The sequence below is a fragment of the Carya illinoinensis genome, chromosome 13 (assembly GCF_018687715.1).
Source record: "Carya illinoinensis cultivar Pawnee chromosome 13, C.illinoinensisPawnee_v1, whole genome shotgun sequence".
In the NCBI taxonomy this organism is placed as follows: domain Eukaryota; kingdom Viridiplantae; phylum Streptophyta; class Magnoliopsida; order Fagales; family Juglandaceae; genus Carya; species Carya illinoinensis.
The window spans coordinates 27,669,387-27,691,350 of record NC_056764.1 but is presented as its reverse complement, the minus strand read 5'-3'; the positions used below and the strand labels follow the sequence as shown (position 1 = coordinate 27,691,350).

The 21,964-nt window shown below is 33.4% G+C and overlaps 2 protein-coding genes across 5 annotated transcripts; one reads left to right on the top strand and one right to left on the bottom strand.

The window, feature by feature from the left end:
• Positions 1 to 34: 34 nt before the first annotated feature.
• Positions 35 to 3,588, top strand: LOC122292066 (splicing factor U2af small subunit B-like). 4 transcript variants are annotated; one of them, XM_043100265.1, is made up of 5 exons: positions 35 to 375; positions 487 to 655; positions 1,448 to 1,574; positions 1,684 to 2,137; positions 3,249 to 3,588. In XM_043100265.1, exons 1-4 carry the CDS (start codon positions 139 to 141, stop codon positions 2,117 to 2,119), a joined length of 969 nt encoding a protein of 322 aa, XP_042956199.1. In that variant the 5' UTR covers positions 35 to 138; the 3' UTR covers positions 2,120 to 2,137; positions 3,249 to 3,588. The 4 variants fall into 4 exon arrangements, with proteins under 4 accessions (XP_042956199.1, XP_042956200.1, XP_042956198.1 ...); XM_043100266.1 differs by having other exon boundaries at positions 3,178 to 3,588; XM_043100264.1 differs by having other exon boundaries at positions 2,455 to 3,588.
• A 1,835-nt stretch (positions 3,589 to 5,423) lies between these two features.
• Positions 5,424 to 9,981, bottom strand: LOC122292657 (histone deacetylase HDT1-like). The gene is made up of 10 exons (XM_043101116.1): positions 9,831 to 9,981; positions 8,731 to 8,801; positions 8,412 to 8,623; positions 7,645 to 7,658; positions 7,283 to 7,345; positions 7,082 to 7,200; positions 6,408 to 6,506; positions 6,229 to 6,319; positions 5,780 to 5,912; positions 5,424 to 5,695 (listed from the first exon to the last, which is right to left on the bottom strand). Exons 1-10 carry the CDS (start codon positions 9,841 to 9,843, stop codon positions 5,635 to 5,637), a joined length of 876 nt encoding a protein of 291 aa, XP_042957050.1. The 5' UTR covers positions 9,844 to 9,981; the 3' UTR covers positions 5,424 to 5,634.
• Positions 9,982 to 21,964: the final 11,983 nt, after the last annotated feature.

The window sequence follows — 21,964 nt, the reverse complement described above, 5'->3', positions numbered from 1 at the left end:
ATCCAACGGTGCCGATTATATATGACAGATCCAGATGAAAGTTTGAAGCATTCTCTCCGTCCTCTATTCGAATCCAACCACCCCCGCCCCAATCCAGATAGATTCTGATTCAGAGAAACAAGGCTAAAGAATAGTGTAATGGCGGAGCATCTGGCTTCGATATTTGGGACAGAGAAGGACCGTGTGAACTGCCCCTTCTACTTCAAGATCGGAGCTTGTAGGCATGGAGACCGCTGCTCCCGCCTCCATACCAAGCCCAGCATCAGCCCCACTCTTCTCCTCTCTAATATGTACCAGCGCCCCGACATGATCACCCCCGGCGTTGATGCCCAGGGCCACCCCATCGACCCCCGCACCATACAAAGGCATTTCGAGGTTTCTGATTGAAATGTTATTTCCATGCGTTTTGGGTTTTTACTAGTGGTTTGTTTGGTCTTGTATTTATAATTTATGTTATTACGCAATTTCTATAATTGGGATTTTTAGGAATTCTACGAAGATCTGTTTGAGGAGCTAGGAAAGTACGGAGAAATTGAGAGCCTCAATGTTTGCGATAACCTTGCTGATCACATGGTTGGTAATGTCTACGTTCAGTTCAGAGAGGAGGAACATGCTGCCAATGCTCTCCGGAATCTTACCGGAAGATTTTATGCTGGTTTGTTTTTTTCTTTCTCAATTTCCCGACGACTGTTCTGGTGGGGTTTCTTATGTGTCTATGACTCTATCATTTTCGAACTATGTTGTCTTTATAAATTGCGAATTCTGAGAATGAGTTAACTATTGTCTGAAATCCGTACGACCACTAATTCCATTGAAGCACTCTTTCAAGAATGGAAAATGATAGTAGACATCAAATATGCCAAACAAATGTGCCACTCATATATTATATATATATTTTTTTCTTAATGTTAAGGAGGAGACTATTAGTGAATTTATATAGGTATTTATTTTTTTAATGGTTAAGGATGTTTAAAAAATGATTAAAAAAAACTCATTTGTACTAAGGTAGGCATTATCTTTTAAGGATATCTGACGTGGCTTAGATAGAAATAATCTCATAAACTGATGAGGCTTCATGATCAGTTAGATTTATTTTACAATAAAATAATTTTAATGAGCCACATGAAACTGCATCAGTTTATGGGATTACTTTTGTGTAATCTTTTGTGGCTTCATGTAATTTTCCTTATCTGAAGAATTGTTCATCTTCACAATTGTCATGCATTTAACACACTAACAAGCTCTCCTATTTATGCCCTTATACAAAGCATGGCTAAGTGTTTATTTTCTTTTGGAGTTGCTCTCTCTTACTCTCTGTCTGATAGTCTGATACGCCACTCTCTATGAAAAAATTTTGTACTTTCGTGGTCCATATCTTTAATCGGTATATAATGAGAACCTGGCCAACTTTCATCTCATTTTGGGAACCCAAATACTGTAATTGCAGGCCGTCCCATCATTGTCGACTTTTCTCCGGTGACAGACTTCCGTGAAGCCACCTGTAGGCAGTATGAGGAGAACACATGCAACCGTGGTGGATACTGTAATTTTATGCACTTGAAAAGGATTAGCAGGTGAATCTCCTTTACTTTGGTAAAAATATATATTCTCTGGAATATGTAATGTGGAGTTCTGCCTGAACTTGTTGAGCTTAATGTGTTCAATTGTGCTGATCTTTGTCAGGGAGTTGAGGCGTCAATTGTTTGGGAGGTACCGACGAAGGCACAGTCGCAGTCGAAGCCCCTATAGGCATCGTAGCTATGAAGAGCGCTCTCACGGAAGCCATGGTTCAGGAAGAAAGTATGATGAAAGGGACCGTTATTATGAAAGTCGGAGCAGGAGGCATAGGAGCGATAGCCCTGGCCATAAGAGAGAACGAAGCAGAAGTAGGAGCCCTGGGGGAAGGAGGAACCACAGTCCAGTTAGGGAAGGCAGTGAGGAGAGACGTGCCAAAATTGAGCAGTGGAACCGGGAAAGGGAACAACAGCAAGACAATTCTAGTAAGGTTGACAATTATGGAAATAATGATGGCAGTTACAATAGACATATGCAGAATGGAGATCAGTACGATGACTACCAGCAGCAGCGGAGTCCACTACAAGAAGGATATAATTACTGATCTTTTTATCTGAATCTGGTGTGTTTCCTCTCTTTTTGTGATTTTGATAGTGTTTACTTCATTAGGAGCTGTTAGAAAAATGCGACATATTATGCCCTCATCCCACTTTTATTCCACTACAATGAGGTGAAATTGCCCACTTTAAAAAAATAAGAGATGATCCAAGGGTGATGTAAAGTACTAAATTGTAGGGCGAAATATGCTTGCCTTATCCATGTTATAAAGGCCATTTTTAAAGTGGGATAAGAGTGGGACAGGTGTGTAGTATATAGTATTACTCTGCAAAGACCAATAATTATATTAAAACAGCTTATAATCCATATTTCACTGTGCAGTTGGTGTGCAGATTCACAGTTCTGGTATGGAATGTAAATTTTTTTTCCCTTTGCCTTTTCATCTTCGTGCATACTCCTCAACTGTTAGCTTCATGGATGCTTTGCGGCAGGATAGGCTTCTAAGAACTATCGTCTAACTTTTTTACCAATGTCTTTGCCTTGATTATATCCAGATTGATAAAGAAACCTTTGAACAATTCCATCCTTTACGTTTTAAATTAACAAGCAGCAGCCCCCCTTACAAAAAAAAAAAACGTGTTAACTAGCACAAGGTTCATCATTTAGAATTGTATGAATAACTGCTTTTCATCTGATTTACCTTCTTCAGCTTCCTTTCTGAAGTGCGCCCTGCAATCAGATCTGTTATAGAAACTTCGATAATGATCTGATATGATGTTGAATTCTTAGTAACAGAGGATTTACCAAGTCATTTTTCAGAAGTTGTTGCTTGACCTCTAGTCAATAGAAAGGACTCCTGCTGTTTAACTGCATCAGTAGCATGCAATCTCTATGGCTTTTTTTTTTTTTTTTTTTTTTTGTTTTAAATTTGTGAGTGCACACAAATGATTTTACAGTTGGACTCTGAGAAACCACCGCATGTCAGGGAACGATCAAATTTCCATGGACCTGTTTCTGGTTTAGTTTTCTCCTAAATCTCTTCTATCTTATCATCCCATAATTACAATTAATTGGTGATCTTATCCATGTTATTGAGTTTTGCAGGTTCAGGTATCCCTGCTTCTCAGGACCAAGCAATTGTTTTAATTGCTGCTTACCATGAAATTTGTTTACAGGTTGGGCGCAGCGGCAGGGGTATGTGTTTACAGGATCTATCTGGTCTCGGTTTGGTTGAGAAAGAAAGCAGCTGCAACCAAAATCGTTAGGTTTTATTTGGTAGTGTGTTATGGTCACATTGCAGGTCAAGGATGGATGGATGCAGCGAAAGCATTTGATATTTTTGGGGCCAATTTGGTGTAATGGTATTCTCCATTTGTATTAGATCTGGGTTAACCTTGTTGACATAATTAGGATTTGCATAATCTTGTTTTCAGAGTATCGACACTTCGCGTAAGATTGTGTTTTGGTTATTTGACTATTGATTTTCTTCATGGATCTAGAAACAGTTTCATCTCATCTTATTTTTATAATTATTTTTTTAATTTTTACACAAAATATAATAAATAATTTAATTTTTTCAAATACTAACATAATAATAATATTAAAAATAATAATCTAATAATATTTTTTTTTAACTTCTAATTTTTATTTAAAATAATTTTATCTTATCTCCCTTTCCAAACCACAGTTTGGTGGGCCTTTTTTATTTTATTTATTTATATATTTTTTTATTTATTTATATATATATATATATATCTAGATTGCTTCAATTATCTCCCACTCTAGCATGTGCATATGGGAGACTACGAAATTTATAGAGTGCTAACTGTTGCACAGTTGAAATTCTCAGGAATTTTTTCTTGGTATTACCTAGTCTCAAAGCATTTTATAGGAAAATTTACATAAAAATCATTTGTTTTCGACGTGGAAGCGAATTATGGTAGCTGCAGTTTTTTTTTTTTTTAAATAGATATTTCTTCAACTTTTGTCTTGATATAAGAAATAAACTTTTTAACGGGCAACTAAAGTGAAGGCTAGCACTAAACGGCATTCAAGGGATACTTTCATTTCATGAAAAGATTAAAAAAAAAAAAAAAAAAAAAAAACACTAATTACAGCTAAACCTCGAGACCTATTATATTGACCTCAAGTGAAGACTACCGAAATCGCGAGTAAAATTTGTAATAATAATAAAATAATTTGTAAATAGTAACAAGTTAATTAAAAAAGACATAAATAAAAATATTATAAATTTAAATTATTATTAGAATATAACTGTTTAATATGAGTATAAACTAAAAGAACTAATGTTACGTTAAATAAAATAGACACTATAAATCTAAATCTTAAATAAAATAATAAAAAATAAGGATTATTATTGTAACTAGGTTTAAATTACTATTTTTAAAACGAGTTTTCATTCATCAATTTCTTTATTCATGAATTTCAATGTTTCTTTTTAATTCAATATATTAAAAAATTATATTATTTTTTGTATTTGTTTGGAAGTAAAAATCCGTTGTAATACTTGGATCAAAAATTAAAAATTAAAAAGTTTAAATGAGATTTAAGAATAAAATTTTGAAAACTTTAAGATGAAATCAGATGAATTTTCCAATCAAGCCCTTAGGGCCTTGTTTGTTTTTACAGATGAGATGAGTTAATATTAAAATTGAAAGTTAAATACAATATTATTAAAATATATTTTTTAATATTATTTTTATTTTAGAATTTTAAAATATTATAATAATTAGATGAAATAAGATACGAAAACATGAGGCCTAAAAGTTAGAGCATCCTTATTAGCTTAGCCAAATTTATCTTCAAATTTAATCAACATCAACACTTCTTTACATTTATCTATTTCATCTAAATTTAATCTTTGGATTAGCCATTCATTATCTATACAATAAAAAAATATTATTAAATTAACATTTAAAAAAAAAATTATTTTTATCACATTTTATAATTATACTAATTTAATATTATTAGTAATATATTATAATTACATTAATATGAAAAAACATTTTTAAAGGTCATTTAATCTTTTATAATAAAAATATAAAATATTTTAATATTTTAATTAGTGAAATGAAAGTGTAATATTTTAATTGATAAAATGAAAGTGTAAGAGTGAATAATATTTTAATTTTTAGTAAATGAAAGTGATCTTCCATATTTAGTCAATCATTGTAGCAAAAATCTAAATTATTTTAGTTATGCCCAATCCAATGTAAAGTGGTTTTGATATAAATTATGTAAATTTTAACCGTCCATCCCATTTCGCCAACCCAATGAGGTTGCTCTTACACAAAGCTAATTAATGTGGATAAGAGCTGAACAACACAATATGAGACAAAATCACCACCTCCATTAAAATGGTCCAAGAAGCACAACAGGGATTATACTAAATCCTTGAACAGAACTCCCAAAACTAGAAAATTCTCTTCTATATCATGCCAAAACCCTAATAAAACTCGACTCTGTAACCCCTCTCGTGAAAAGAATCCAGAACATGCTACAGCGGTGCATGTACAGATAATCAATCGTCCACCAAACTACTTAATTTCCACCATGCTTGGCCTTTGTGTGTGACTGAAGACCAACCTCTGAGGTGAAACTCCTGCACAAGATAAAAGCTGTAAGAACACAATGCAACCTAATTTAGAATGAGTAACACTTTCCATTGTTGTTAGTAAAAACATACTTGCTGCAAGACTTGCAAGAGAATTGACCACCAGATTTTGGGGTCTGCTGCTTAGCTTGGTCACTATTTGCAGGAGTCTTTCCAGCCTTCTTGGAAGGATGCGGAGTTGCCGTATGACCACCCTTCTTACCATCTATAAGATGAAAAAATAAAAAACCACCAATTATCGAATAAAGTCTCGAGTGCAGAATTAAAGCTCACCAAAACTTTCAGGCAAATAAAAGCAAGCTGAAATTCAAAATCAGGAGGTAAACAATGTGACCTTTAAGGAAGATGATCTATGTGTAAATAAATAAAATTAATTAATACGAAGCTTGAGATAATAAAGAAACCCAAATTGAAACAAAAATTGAATGACCTTTTTTCAAATTGCTATAAGTACATCATAGGAATTAGTAGAACAAACCTACAAAAAATAATAAAAAAAGGGAAATAACGGACAAAATCACCTGTCTTTTGAGGAGTAGCTGGTTTTGCCTTTTTAGCAGGTACGGGAGTATTGTGTGCAGCATCAGAGGGCCTCTTCTTTCCCAATTCAACCTTTGTCGTTAAGAAATGATTAATATTATCAATGATGTCCAGAAATTTTAAAAAAGAACTATAAAAAGTACAATAAACAGTCAAATACCTTCTTTGGTGTTTCTTCACTCTCCTCATCAGAGTCATCATCAGAGTCATCACCAGACTCAAATGACATTGCATCATCATCATCATCGTCCTCATCATCCTAAACAATAAGTTACACAAATTCAAAGCTGATCAAATAATGTTCGATTAGCATGTTGAAGAACAAAAAATGTAAAAAGGAAAAAGAAATAAGATATGTTTACTCATTAGGGGTTTGCACAAACAAGTGACACACTAAAGAGTCAGAGAACACTCAAATCAGGAACCCCAAGATGTTTTTACATTAGGTATTAATGTCAGGAAAAATGTGTTCTCGAGATTCAAATTTTGATTTGGGTTACTACAAAATCGTATTAAAACATGAGTACATATCTACGGTCATTCTCAGAACATGTAACATAGAAGTAGAAGATGAATGTTATTTCTCAGCTTGCCTTAGATCCTAGTATAAAATATAATGAGGAGCTAATGTAATCATGGTACAATTGCTAGCCATGAACTTTGGTTGCAGTTTCATATCTTCAAAAGTGGAATAAAGAAAAAACTTCCTAATAATTCACACATCTTGGGGCTTTTGCATTAAACATTATGACAATTCATTTCCATATATTGCCAAATAAGATAAAGGGAAAAAGATCACATTCATCTATAGCCAAATTAGAAATTCATGCAGACCTGGTCACTAGAATCATCATCCTCGTCGTCTTTGCTTGGTTCTACAAGCTTAACCTGCTTTTCAGAAGATTCAGGCTTGGAAGCAGCTTTTTGAGTGGTAATCGTTGAACCAGCCTTGCCTGAAAATTAGTTACCAGTCAATGGCAGAAAGGGATTAAATCTCCAAATAAAGAAAAAGTAAAATGCAAGGGCATCAGCAACCATTTTCTCCGCTAATCAATGGCAAATCCTCCAACTCTTCATCCTCTGAATCAGTATCAAAATCTGTACAATTTCAAAAACGTAGATTATTTTAATAAGTAGAAAAACAGTACATTATGAAAAGTCAACTTTTTATGACGAGGAATCCCAAAGACCATGCAAATGCAATGTCTTTTACCCAGTTACATCCCTGGACCTGTGTGATGCGTCCACATCACACAAATCAGGTAAATAATCTACTTTTCACTGGTGAGACACAAACCCCCAAGACCAAGGACCTTACCACTTGAGCCAACCCCTAGGGTTATGTCTAACAGTCAAATTTGAGATATGTTATGGAAAAGGCAATTTTTTACACTCACCGTCATGATCATCCGTGGCAGAGACAACAGCAAAGAGTCAAGGAAACCACAGGTAAAATAAGGAGGCAAGCACACACTGGTTATAGTTAGCAACACCACCAAAGAAACTGATGTAGTTGAGCCTCAAGAAATTCATATGCAACAGCTAATCGCATGATTTGAAAATGGCAAAAAAAAGATTTGGGAATAGAAATAAATATGAAACAAGTTGCACATCCTCCACTACAACTCAGTGCCAAAAGAAATTATTAGTCAAGCAAAATAAGACGCAGAGAGAGAATCATTTAACTAGAAAATAAGTATACGGGTAGCGTTTAAATTTAACCTACATTCTTGCATCACAAAGAACTGAGCATCACAAATTTATCAATGTTGACTAACTTGACTGAAAGAAAAAAAAAATCTACTAAATAACCAGACAAAAGAAAAAAGATTAAACATTAAATTAATTCATACAGCTCATTACTGATTCCATATGACCAACAACCTTTTTGAGTTTCAACCTGAAATTTGTAGTTTATGGAGAAGGCAACCCCTGCCCCGGCTTTCTTTTTTTTGACCAATGCAATGCAGAAATGCACAGCTTATGATACTTCAACGAGACTAAAAAACAGAACTTCAGTAAGGCCTTCAAGCAGATTCAAGCTATAAAGAAAATTTATGATCTAATAAGTCATCCTAAGAGAAGAAAGCTGAAAACTATCAACCAATTTGTATAATGAAAGTATCAAGGAATCACTGAACAGGAAAAAAAGCAAAAAGGATATTCCTCTGGAGTAAATGCTTTGTAGCCAAGAAAAAAGACACTCCCATGTTTCCAGTTGTGAGAGAGCTCAAACTCCTTCTCAAAAACCAAATCAAAAGACAGCTGAGGGAAATTCTCCGTGGAAAGGGTTCCCAAGACAAGTTTCTGATCATCAAACTTTAAAAAGAGAGGGACTGATTCATTTCCCTTTGTCTTAAACTCGCCCAAAGATGCCTGGACAAAGCAGCATTTCAGACATTCCAAGAACGTGCAAAATAATTGCATATTATGTAGAGAATATAACCCAAAACAAGCAATAGTACAAGTAAAAGCACTCTTACCTGCGAAAGATGTATGACCTTCTCCTCACCAGGTTTAACTTTAAGAGGCTGCCCTGCCTTGACTTCGACACCTTAAAAAAAATAAAAAAGAGAGCTGTTCAACATCTGCACATCCGTTGATATGAGTGGATAGATAAATTACAACAAAAGTGATCGTAATACAATATAAGTTGACCCTACATCATAATCATAAAGAGCAAAAAAATAAAATAAAAAAGAAAACAGAGAATAAAACAACCATAGGAAATTATCATTATGTGCTGTTTGTGCAATCTCGGACCCAGAATCCTCTGTATTCTCTTTCAGAAAAGAAAGGACAATCGATCATGAGAAAAATAAATTTCCAAAATATATCACGCTGATAAGTGAGATTCTTTTTTGGAAAAACCTAAAAATTAAAATAAACCATTTACAGCATTTAGGACTAGTTTTCATCTCATCCCATATATAATCATTACAATTTTTTCAAATTTCAATACAAAATATAATAAACAATTCAACATTTTCAAATCCCAAAACAACTAATATTAAAATAATTATACTATAACAATATTTTATTTAACTTTCAACAAAACATCTTATCTCATCTTAATAACCAAACGAGGCCTAGTTTTTTTCCCGGGAATTTCCAGCATCTTACCAAACACTAATTACGCAACTCCATGAAGCAAACACTGAAGTAACAGAAACATAACAGGCTACTTCTATAGACATAGAAAAAAAAAGCTCACCAGCTCCAAGCGACAAACACTAAAATAACAAAATCAGAAAGCAAGCAGGGAGAAAAATCAGAAAGTAGATTTCCAATACAGTAAAAAAATGAAAGAAGTATAATCACCAATATACACCCTTCTAGAAAATCCAAAAGAAAAATATGAAATCCATTTTCCCGAGATGAAAGTGCTCGCATTCAGAGACAACGAAACAGACGGAAAAAAGTCAGTTGCACGATGAGACAAGAAACAAAAAGTTGGACGGACAAACATGAAAGAAGCGACGAAAGTCCGTGTCAAAGAAATTAGAGATGAGAAACCCAACCCAAAGAGTATCATGATGATGATGGAGGAAAATGAAGTGAGGAAAGAATAAAAGGTGCTTACCCCAAAACTCCATGGCGAGCAAGAGAGGAGGAGGCTAGGGTTTGAGGAGGGTTTTGGAGAGGGAGGGTGAAGTGAGCAGGAAGAGGAGAAAATGTCAGGGTTTGAACTTCGAAGGGGCATTTTATAAGAAAGTTGCCGCCGTGTTTTTAGGGTTTCTGTTTTCAGACCGAGAAAGTATTCGTGCGACTGGTTTTGGGCCTGCTTGGGCCCTGGCCTGGCCTCGTCGGGGCGTTTTATCAACTACTTCTATTTTACTAGTATCCGAGTTGATTGGGTTTTCCATTTTTAAATCATGTCCGAGGTAAAAAAAAAATTAATAATTAATTAATTACATTAGTAGAGTGTATAAAAGATTATGTAAAAGTGACTACATATAAAATTTTTGAAAAAAAAATTAGTAGAGAAATGATATTTGCACTTTTGAAATGTACATTTTTTATATTTTCTTTAAAAAAAGTAGATAAATCTGATACTCATATCAATTTTTTTTTTAAATAGTGGCTCCTACTTTTTTTTCAAGAGAGTACACAGAGACTATATACTAAAAAATTGTATATAGCATTATCCAAAAGAATATAGCGATTGAAGATTGGTGAAAGTGGGTTCGATGTGTTTTATTATTAGAAATGATCTATTGGACGAGATTTTGTTTATATGATTGGTAGAATTTTAATCCGAGGTTAATGGTTTCGATTTTACTTTCTTTTTTTTCGGATTGCAGGAAGATGAACTGATTATATAATTCGAATGTTAACGAGAGGAATGCATGTTGGGGGAGATTGGATATGAGAATGATTCTCACAATGATGTGGGAGGGAGCCAATTGGTGAGATTGTTTGCTGAATGGTCGGTAATTTTGTGGATTTTGTAAATAGACCATGAGGAAAAATCTTTGAGGATAGGTAAGATGTTCTTCACTATGGGCACAATTCTCCAATTAGTTGTAATATGGGTTTTGATGGCGATGATGACATCAACTGAATCTCCTTCCAAGATTATATTGTTCATTCCTTAGACTCAAATCTTTGTGCTACTTTTGCTTTTCTAACTAACAGTTCATTTTGCATGCATTTTTCTGCCCATGCATGTAGTAGACTTCTTGTAGAGTTATGGCATGTTATAGTTGTAATGAGGAAGTTGGTGTAAATTTCTACCTCAAGGTTAATTTTATATTTGCTTTGGAGCACAACTATCCAATCTTCCTTTCTTCAAGTTCTTTGAGGTCTATACATTCTCTTGCTTTAGTAAATATATATTTAACCTATTTGATCCTAGTCCATGATATTGAGTGTCTATTGACCATGATGGTTGCAAAAGGAACAAGGTCATATGCAATGTGATAGCTACAAAAAGAAGAAAAATAAGAGTTTCGTCAAGAGTTCTTCTATACTTAAGCCCATCATGTCGCCAACACCCCCACACCCGATGACGTGGATTTGTGTTTTTTTTTTTTTCCCTCTTCTGCAATTTTACTCCCCAAATCACTTTCCTCAAATAAATTCTCCATTCAAACTTCTCAGAGAAAACCCAAACCCACTACTTCCTTCGTCTTTGAGTTCTTCTCTTCCTAGAAAACCCAAACCCACTCATTCCTCTTCAAGTTATTCTCTTCTCAGAAAATCCACACGCATAATTGTCTTCATTTCAAAGTTATAAAAAAGAACAAAAGAAGAAGAAGAAGAAGAAGTAATCAGTGCCAACACAAGACCGATTCATCTTTTTAAAAGGGTTGGGTTATATCGAGGAAAGTTAACAAAGGCCATGCAAGGAAGGTGCTTTGCACCACAACAACAGAGATGGTCTTTTTTATATTTTAAGCACCCTTAGTGTCTATATATATAATTATATATATTGGAGGACAGATAATGTGAAATTGCAATACCTAGGTCTCACAAAGGATGGAGCCAAATGTGCTCAGTGTTGGTTTTGGGAGGCTCAACCAATACCTAGGTCCACTTCTGCATGTAAATCTTCAAATATGGTTGAACCATTCAAACGGCCGAGATCAAACTTCAAGAGAAAATAAATCACCGAAGTACCAACCACTGTTGAGAGCAATGACAACTGTAGCTTTGTCCTCTCAACATAGACACTAAGGTTTGGGAAGCAACGCATGAGTCAGTAAGGCATTTTGACAAACATTTCTTATGTGACAAACAACCAAGAATACAACACGAGAAAAACTTTCCATAAAGTGGAAGAAAGGCCATGGCCATACAACCAAGCCACCAACGCCATATATTTTTATCTTAAATCCCCATTCTAAATTCAACCCAGAAGAAATGCTTGACTGTAACTGAAATGTAAATGACTTGAAATGCAACAAATGCACAATAGAGAGAGAACACAATTGTCAGCACTGAAAGGCTGTGGTAGACAACAGATGCGCGGGCAGAGGGGTGAAGTTGGAGGATGAAGGAGTGGGTTTAGGTTTTCTAAGAAGAGAAGAACTCAAGAACGAAGGAGTGGGGGTGGTTTTCTAAGAAGAGAAGAATTCAAGGACGAATGAATGGGTTTGTTTTCGAATGTAAAATCGTGACATGACGGTCAGACTGGGTTCGGCCACGTCACGGTGTGTGGTGTTGGAGAGATAACCAGCTTAAGGATAGACTTTTTCTTTCATCGATAGTGTCAAGAATGGTTTAGATTCACTATAATATTTGTTTGCAACAAAGAATGTGCATATAAAATGGCTAGTTGTAATTCTGCCAAATGATCTTGGACTATTGGCATTCTAAAAATAGTTGTTAAGAAGTTTTTGTTACTGGCATGGCTAGTTCTCTCCCAAGGTAGATGTGGATGGCTAGCCCCTTTTATGTAGACGTAAAAGGTTAAGACCCTAACTATGAGGATAAAGATGGGTAGGCAAAGCAATCTATAGGAGGGAATGACTCTACCATCTTATCAATGAAAGGGGTTGGCCCATCGACAGAGGGGAGGATTGGGTTGCTCTATCAATGGAGGGGTACGATTCTGTCTCACTACAAACGCTTAGTATTGATGTGGATTGTTCTTGCAAGAGTGGTGTGATAGTATTAGGAGCCTAATATGAGATAAATGTAAATCATGGGGAAATGGAAAGTTAAAAATATTAACAAATAAGTAAATGAGTTTTTTTTTACTCACCGTTAAGGGATATCGATCGTTATTCCACCTATGTCATTTCATATCCACACGACATCTTCAATAGCTTCAACATTGTAAGTGTTACAATATTTGTTGACCAAATATTCATCCACAACGTCGTCGATCACTTCTTCTTCGCGTTTGTTGGTTTTGATGAAGACAACTGAATTTAGACATATTCATCTGCTACATAATATACTCGAGACATTTGGAAAGACAACATGAACAAATCATTAATAAATTGATCACCAATTTGTACTGAATGAGAAAAATTCACAAGACTTAAGCTAAACTCTTCCTCCTTAAAACCTTTATCCATTGCAATGTCTGCCCAATTACACTTGAATAACACATCAAGATCCATCAAATATATAACATCAATTATGTGTGTTAATTGGCTACACAAATTGAGGCCATCTTCAATGCATATGCTAATATTGTAATTTTGATTTTCTTTCCATTTTCGTTTTCTAGTGTAATACTCATGCCATTGACAATAATGCGCTTAAATTCTTTAAAAACCTGCATGAGATCTTTAGAATGGATTACGATTTTACGATCCAATTCATTTCTTTCATTGTCATTCATTTTCATTACCTGAAATATAGTTTTATTAGTATTCATTAAATTGACGAGAATAACATAAATGTAATTTGTTATGTGATATATTATTGAATGTGACATAACAATTATATAGTCTCAAAACTAATTACAAAGTTGGTGTTGCTGCCTCTTATGTAGTTTGTCATTTGATAAATGATTGAACTAACAAAATTGGTATTTCCATTGGTTCCAATTAATTGTGTTCTTCAGTATTTCCAAATGCATCCAATATATGAACATGAAATAACAAATACATGTTACAATTACACAAATATAATTTAACTATAATTTAATTCGTACGTATTACTAATCAAACTCACATACGTTATAAAGTGAAATCATCAGAGTTGAGAATTGTATGGCAAAGGGCTTGAGACCACAACATAAAATTGACGAACATCAGCAACTTCTCGTTTAGAATCATCAGGGTTTTAAATGATTTATTGAATATCATTTGTGTAGATTCCAAATAATGAAAACAAAATATTAGAAATTCATTCAACAAATTCTTTAAGCAATTAGGCCTACTACCCATCCCTAGTAGGCGAGCAGCAAGCCATCCCATCCCCTATACCACCATGGACAAGAGGGCCATGGTTGGTCCCCAGCCTCGTCTGGCTGGGGTGGGTGATCTCACTCGAATGCTGCGTAGGAAAATTTGCCTATGGACCATTCGTCCACCCATGTGTCTTAATGGATCAATGGGCTAGAAACCTATTTTAGAGTCATTTTTAGACCACAATCCCTTTTTAAAGTGCTTTTCAGCCAATTTTGGGTATGGACCTATTTTTTAGTCCGTGTATACCACATTAAATACAAATTTTGAAAATCTAAAATATATAAATTTATCTTTAAATATAAATAAACCTAATAAAGTTTCTAATTAATAATTCTCAAATATTACAAAGTAGTCTAAGACTATAACACATTAATCTATAGCAATTTTGTACCGTAAGTCAGAAAAATAGGAACATATAACAAAACATTGATCTTACTTAAATCTTACCAATATTTCTTATACTTGGGCCTCATGTTCAATACCATAACACGTAAACTGAATCAATACTTTTAAACATTTCATTCAATTGCTCATTTACTTGATAAACTTATTGACAATATTAATTATATGTTACATATAAAGACCCAAAAAACCTAAAAAAATTATTTAAAAACCAAATATTTTCCCAATCCACATCGTTGGATTGCCTAGATCTCCCTTTGTCCTCATCAAAACGACAAATATATGGCATGGTCTCAACTCCCATGGCATCAAAGGTCTTTCTATGTGGTTCACTTGTTTCCAACATCAAGAAGGTTAAGATCTATCTTGTAGGAACATCAAGATACAACATATTATTATATTTCTTATATTTGCAACTGACTCATGAACATCTTTCAAAATTTTGGTCACAAGGACATGTGCTCAATACTGAACATGCTCAATATAGACATTTTTGTCTCTAACCATATTCTCTAAATACTTAAGTGCAATATTGTTAGACAATACATTTTTACTGTTATTGTTACTATCTGCTTCAAACCCCACCAATCACTATATACAAAATGAGTAGTTAAACACATGTTCAAATTTTGGATCAAGGTCCATGTATTAATGCTTAGACAAACTCTTTGTCCATTTAATAAATTTTTAAACAAATCATTCTCAAGTCCTATATATTCGAAGAACATTCTCCATTACTATATGACGAGTAAACTTAGGTTTCAAGTCCTTAGATTAGGTTTTGAACCATTCACCCTCCACAAATTGAAATAGTAGCTCATCAATTATGATCATACAAGCTAGACTCCTTCTACGCTATTTTGAGTCAAACTTTACAAATCCCTTCAATGTATAATATTCTCTTCTATCATCTGCTATTTGCTTAAGTGCAATCTCCAATTAATTTTATTTTTCAAATACTTCATGTCTTATAGGACTATTCTAAATGATTTTCAAAGTGAAAAGTACCATGTCGTTCTTAGTGACAACCATAAATAATACGACAATAATTATAATTTTCTTGTGGGTGATTGGGGTTACTACCTCTAATTTGGCAAAATGTTCCCATTTGATATAGATGATTTTTTTCTTTGGTGGACCCAAGGGTGTAGGGGGCATAACACTAGTGTTAATGTTTGGACATGGAGAAATATTATAATCATTGATATTAGCATAATTACCATGCCATACATGAAACTTATCAAACTATCAAACACCAAACATGGTGTAGAGTATTAAAGATTTTGGGTTTTTATAAATTATGCAAAACCACACAAAAATGAAACAATCTAGTTTAGGTTTGCAAATTCAATTGAAACCCCAAACTAAATTAGGTTATGGGTTCAATCTAATTTAGGATTGTGAAACCCTAAATTATCTAGCAAATTACAATTAAAATCGACATTCACAATTAATAGTTGAAACAATCAAACTCCACAACACCCACAATACAACCACATCCTATATTGAACATATAAAACAATATAGAAACTATGCGCAGTTTAGGATTTCTAGTTACTTACAAGTTACATTGGAAAAAACGGTAGATGCGGCAACAACAAGAGATGTGGTGAGAAGAAAGTGAGACAGAGAGGAGATTGAGAGACCGAGATGCAAGTGGAGTGAGTTGGACTGTGGGGGTTGTTTTAAACAAAACAATGTCATTCTAATGAGTTTTTAACTTCTAAAATAATGTTTCATTTATTTTTTTAAAAAAAATTGTAATATATATATAAACCTAGGCGAGGGTAAAACCAAAATTGCAGCCCTGGTGGGTGGGCTGAGTGAGTTGGGTAAGGATATTTGGTCCCATCCATATCAGTAGTAGAACCTTTAGATGTAGATTTGTTATGCACGTGAAACTTATGTTGATATAGGTACCTACAACAATCATAGGAGGGAGTTCGGTCCGGTCCCGGGAGGTTTTGTGGACCGGATAGAACTTATTCAGTCTAAGATTTTTCCGCCCTAGACTGGATTGAACTACCTAGAGACCGGGCCGGTCCGATCCCATTCGGGACAGTCCATTCGGTCCATCCTATACTTTTTTTTTTTAAATTTTATTCAAGGGCATTTTGTTTAATACTTAAGTAATTATATTGTGATATATTTAATATATATACATGTAGTAAACTATTATATATATATATATTAGTAATACGCTAATACTATTAGTCTATTAGTATATAGTACATTAGTAATAGTTATTAACTTATTTATTATAACTAATAATACACTAGTAATAATACTATAACTAATAACTATGTGTAATAATAGTAATAATATATGTAATATACTAGTTTTACTATATCTCTTCAAACTCTACACATTTATTAATACTCTATGTAATACTATATTAAATAATAGTAATACTCTTATTACTAATACTCCATGCAATTATTGTGATTTAATATTAACATATTACATATTAAATTAACTATACTAGTACCATTATAAATTTATACATATATGATATATTATAATTTATACTATAACTTTTATAATATGTTAATATATTAATATATATACTAATACTATATATTATAGTTAATAGTTATACATTAAAGAATGTAATAATACATTGATACTAAATATATATAGTTATAGACTTATAATAATTTAGTTATTATGAATTTATGATTCGTATAACTATATAATTGTATTAATATTAGACTATTAGTAATTTAGTATAGTTATATTATATTAGTAATATTAGTTATGTTGAATTAGTCAGTAAGTATAACTATAAACTATATTTTACATTATTAGTATTAATATGAATATTAGTATTAGTTATAGTTATATAGCCTATATTAGAATTGAGAGTCTTAGGATATATAATATACTAATAGTATTAGTATATTGTATAGCTACATATTAGTATTAGTTATAGCCATATAGCCTATATTAGAATTGAGAGTCTTAAACTATATAATAAACTAATAGTATTAGTATATTGTATAGCTACATATTAGTATTAATTATAGTGATTAGTATAACTATATAATAGTATTAATAGTAGACTATTAGTATAGCTATATATTAATATTAGTTATACTGTTATAGTGATTTAGTATATTATAATTTTTATATTTGAATTTATATTATAACTCTTATAATATGTTAATATATTAATATATACCAGTACTATATATTATAGTTATACGTTAAAGAATATCATAATACATTCATACTAAATATATATAGTTTAGGGGTGTGCATTCGGATTCGGATCTGGATATCTGGCCAAAACCGGATCTGGATCCGGATTTTCAAATCAGGGCAGTTTTCCGCCCGGATTGAATCCAGACTCAATTTGGGCGGATAACCGGATTCAATCTTAATGTCCTGATTGTAACCAAATATCTGGTTTTTTTTTTTTTTTTTGGGCGTCAATTGTGACGCCCCCAAATTTCGTTTGGGATCGGACGGACATTTGAAGCGTCGAGACATGCAACACAAGGTTACCTGCCCCCGTTCATGACATATAAGATGCAATAATCCTAACATGCATCTAACATTATGCAATATTCGCAGCGGATAATTTTTTTCTTTAGCAATACTATGCACCAAATTGAAAATATCCCAATACTTAAAACATACTTCATACATAAAGATCCATTGAATAACTAAGATCACAACACTATTCCAAAATAGTTATGATCCAAAAGTACTGGAGATGCAACTCCATCGTACAAGTAGTAATTTAACTACTATATTAACATTAACGACGCACCGTCGTTCAGTCGACTGTGTCTAGTTGGTCAGCTCCTGATCCTTCTTCAGGTCCTGTAACAAGATCTACCATTCGGGAGGAATGGTAGTTGGGACTACCACAGTGAGATTTGATTACAAATCTCAGCAAGTTAACAAAAAACTTCCACACAGACTAATGATGCATGGATGACAGTAAAAGCATAAATGCATAATCAAATTCATAAGTAATTAAAGAATAACTTAGCGTACAACATAGCATAATTGACATAACTTAAATTGAAACATGAACTGAACTTGACTTGACATGAATTTGATCTGAAACTTGACTTAGCATGAACTTGCTCTGAAACTTGAATTAACATGAAAAATACATACTCCACAGTTGTTGTGGCCCCATGTATTCTACGTGTAGATACATACTCCACAGTTGTTGTGGCCCCATGTATTCTACACAAACTTGACTTAACATTAAAAATACATACTCCACAGTTGTTGTGGCCCCATGTATTCTACACAAACTTGACTTAACATGAAAAATACATACTCCACAGTTGTTGTGGCCCCATGTATTTTACGCATCACAATTGTAGTTAAATACATACTCCACAGTTGTTGTGGCCCCATGTATTCTACACATCATAATGTACTCAAGATGAAATGTGACTGGAATATGAAAGGACTGAAGTCCTGACGTAACATAACGTGACTTGAACATAACTTAGAATATATGACCAACTTGAGATAGAAACATTTCGTAACATGGCATAACATATAATAGACAACATATTTAATATGACATACTTGCAACAGTGAATATTACATGACTTGACTTACATGTAATAGATGACATACTTAGCATGACGTACTTGTAATGTACAGTAATACATAACAGAATATATTATGTAACAGATAAAAATTTATGACAGAATAAATTCTGTATAATAGACAATTACACGATAACTTGACATGGCATGATACATACATACATACACTGTAATTCTTTTACTTAGCACACATACACAGTAGACTGCTAGTAAGTTAAAAGCTAACTTACCTCGATCTCCGCGTTTCTTATAAAACTTCAAGTGCGATCACGAGGAACTGTAATTAGTGATTCTAAAAATTAGAACTAAATCACTAATAATTTGAAATATGGAAAATACTAACTTAAAGAGTAAAATTTTCATTTCACTCTCTACATGTGGGAAATTGACCGTTTTACCCATAACTTAAGGATTTTGCATACTAACTTCAAAAGTTTCCAAAATTTACATTCCTCGTGTAAATTTTGTCCTAAACTTAAATATCAACTCATAAAAATTTAAAACAAAACACAACCATGAAGAACACACTATGGTCAAAACATCCATAGGCCATTTTCCTTTATTTTTGTTGCAATTCCTTCCAACTTCAAAACTCATGCTTAAACCAAAATTTTGCAACAAACATCTTCCAATCCTAAGTTCAAAACCATACTTAAAACATCCATTTAGAAAAATCTAATAATCAACACCAAACTTTTTTGTAAAAAGATCCAAGCACTTGAATCACAAGTTTTGACCTTAAATCAAAACATCTCCAAGAATTTCAAAAATCAAATCTTACTTCTAACATATTCATAATATCATCCTAACATCAACCATGTTTTAAATCATCAAACTAAAGTCACCAAAATCACAAAATAACATTTGGAGTTTTTGGTTTTACACTTAGTCCAAAAACAGGAACTTTTTCCTCAACTAGTTTTGATAAATCTCTTGATCTATGACTTATAAATATATGATCTTCAAACCAAACCATTACATGGTTTAAAAAGATGTCCTAAAACATATATAAGCTTCTAATTCAAGATCACATGGTTAGAAATTAACCAAAACATAAATTTAGCCAAGAATATCCACACTTTGGCTTATTTGAATATCTCTTTGCATAAAATTTCATATCTTTGAAACTAACATCAAATATCTTCAAAATAATAATATAACATGTATATAAGATGTTTAGGATCCTCCAATAAAATTATCAAAGTCATTAGAATAGGTTTAGACCACCAAAAAGTTAAACTTTCTCAAAACAGAAACTGTTTTTCCTCTTCCAGTTTCTAAGTTTCTAAATCTAAGAAAATCTTTCATCAAAACCTTTAATCATGCAAAAATCCTCAACCAATAGTCATATATACATGTTAACAATACTCCATAAAAATTTCGGACCAATATCTATCCATTAGCTTGGTCAAAAACTCCAAACTATAACATATTCTCCAGTTTATCTCCCAGAATGACCTTTCTATAGTTTACACAATATTTGACTGACCAAATGATCTTCAAATGGGGCAAATAAGATATCCATGTAAACTAGACTCAAAAAGGAACAACTTATATGAAGGAGACTTTATGATAAAATACTTACAAAAGCTTCAAAATGGGTGTACAAAAGACCTCCTAAAAGCTGTCTGAGAGAGAGTGTTTGATATTCTTTTAATGGAAAGTGTAAATGAAGATAATTTCGTGGGGAGAGGTGGCTGGAGATACTTATGGATGACATATGGAAGAGATGAGGCTGGACTTGAGAGTTGAGTGTAGTTTTCTCCTACCCAAAAAAAATCTATAAATGATTATCTTATAATATTCTATCCAATAATATCTAAAAAAAAATCAACTTAAGATATTTTTATCTAATAATATCTATAAAAATCAACTCAAAATATTTTTACCCAATAATATTCATGAAAATTACCTCAAGATATTTCTTTTTATCCAATAATATCTACAGTTTTGAATAGACGTTTTGTCCGAAAATATGAAAAAATGTTATTGTGCCATAAAACTTTAAATAATCCTCCGATTCTAATGGCACAAACCATAATACATTTTGACACTTCTAACTATCTCCAATAATCAAAAATACACTTATGATACCATAGTAAATAATAACACTAACTATATAGTTAGACAAAAACCTATACGATTAATGGATTCGTGAAAACTTATGAGGTTTTCACGAGGTTCCTAAAGTTAATAGAAATTTCACAATTGAATTTCTAGCGGGCTGTTACATCAATCCCCTCGAATCCATGGACAAATGCTCACCAACCAGTTCACGTCAGCGGAGGACCAGATTCTGTCGAGCCAAGGTTTCAATTTCCCAACTTGGAGCATCAATCGACCTGGTTTAGGTTTGCGGATTTTGGAAGTGGTGAGGGTGGTGAGTTCAACTCCGACGAGTGGATGGACAACTTAATGGGCAGTGGGGATTCAACGGATAGTTCCAATCTACCCTTCGGGTACGAAGCATGGCAGAGCAATACCGATTATGGAATCTACGGTTCCGATCCTTTTGCCACCCGCCCTAGTCAACTCAACATCGCTTGTGGTCCTCCGTCCGACCTCAACCGATTCGTCTTCCCAGATACTCAGAAGAGTCCTACTCCAAACCCTTCTCCTCAACCCCAGGTCCCCTCGTGGACACCACCTCCATCCGACCTCAACTGCCGTCATCTCCATCGGCGATAATTAAGGATGCCAAGCTGCCGAACACTTCACTGCAGAGCCCACACAGGAACGACGTCGGTGGTGTCTCATCCAGCCACTCACTGAAAGTCCTCTTCTCAAAAAGCTCCAACTAGCCGATTCAGAACCTGGTCGTGCTGTGAAATCACTTATTGGGCTCAAAAAATTAGTGCTCGAGC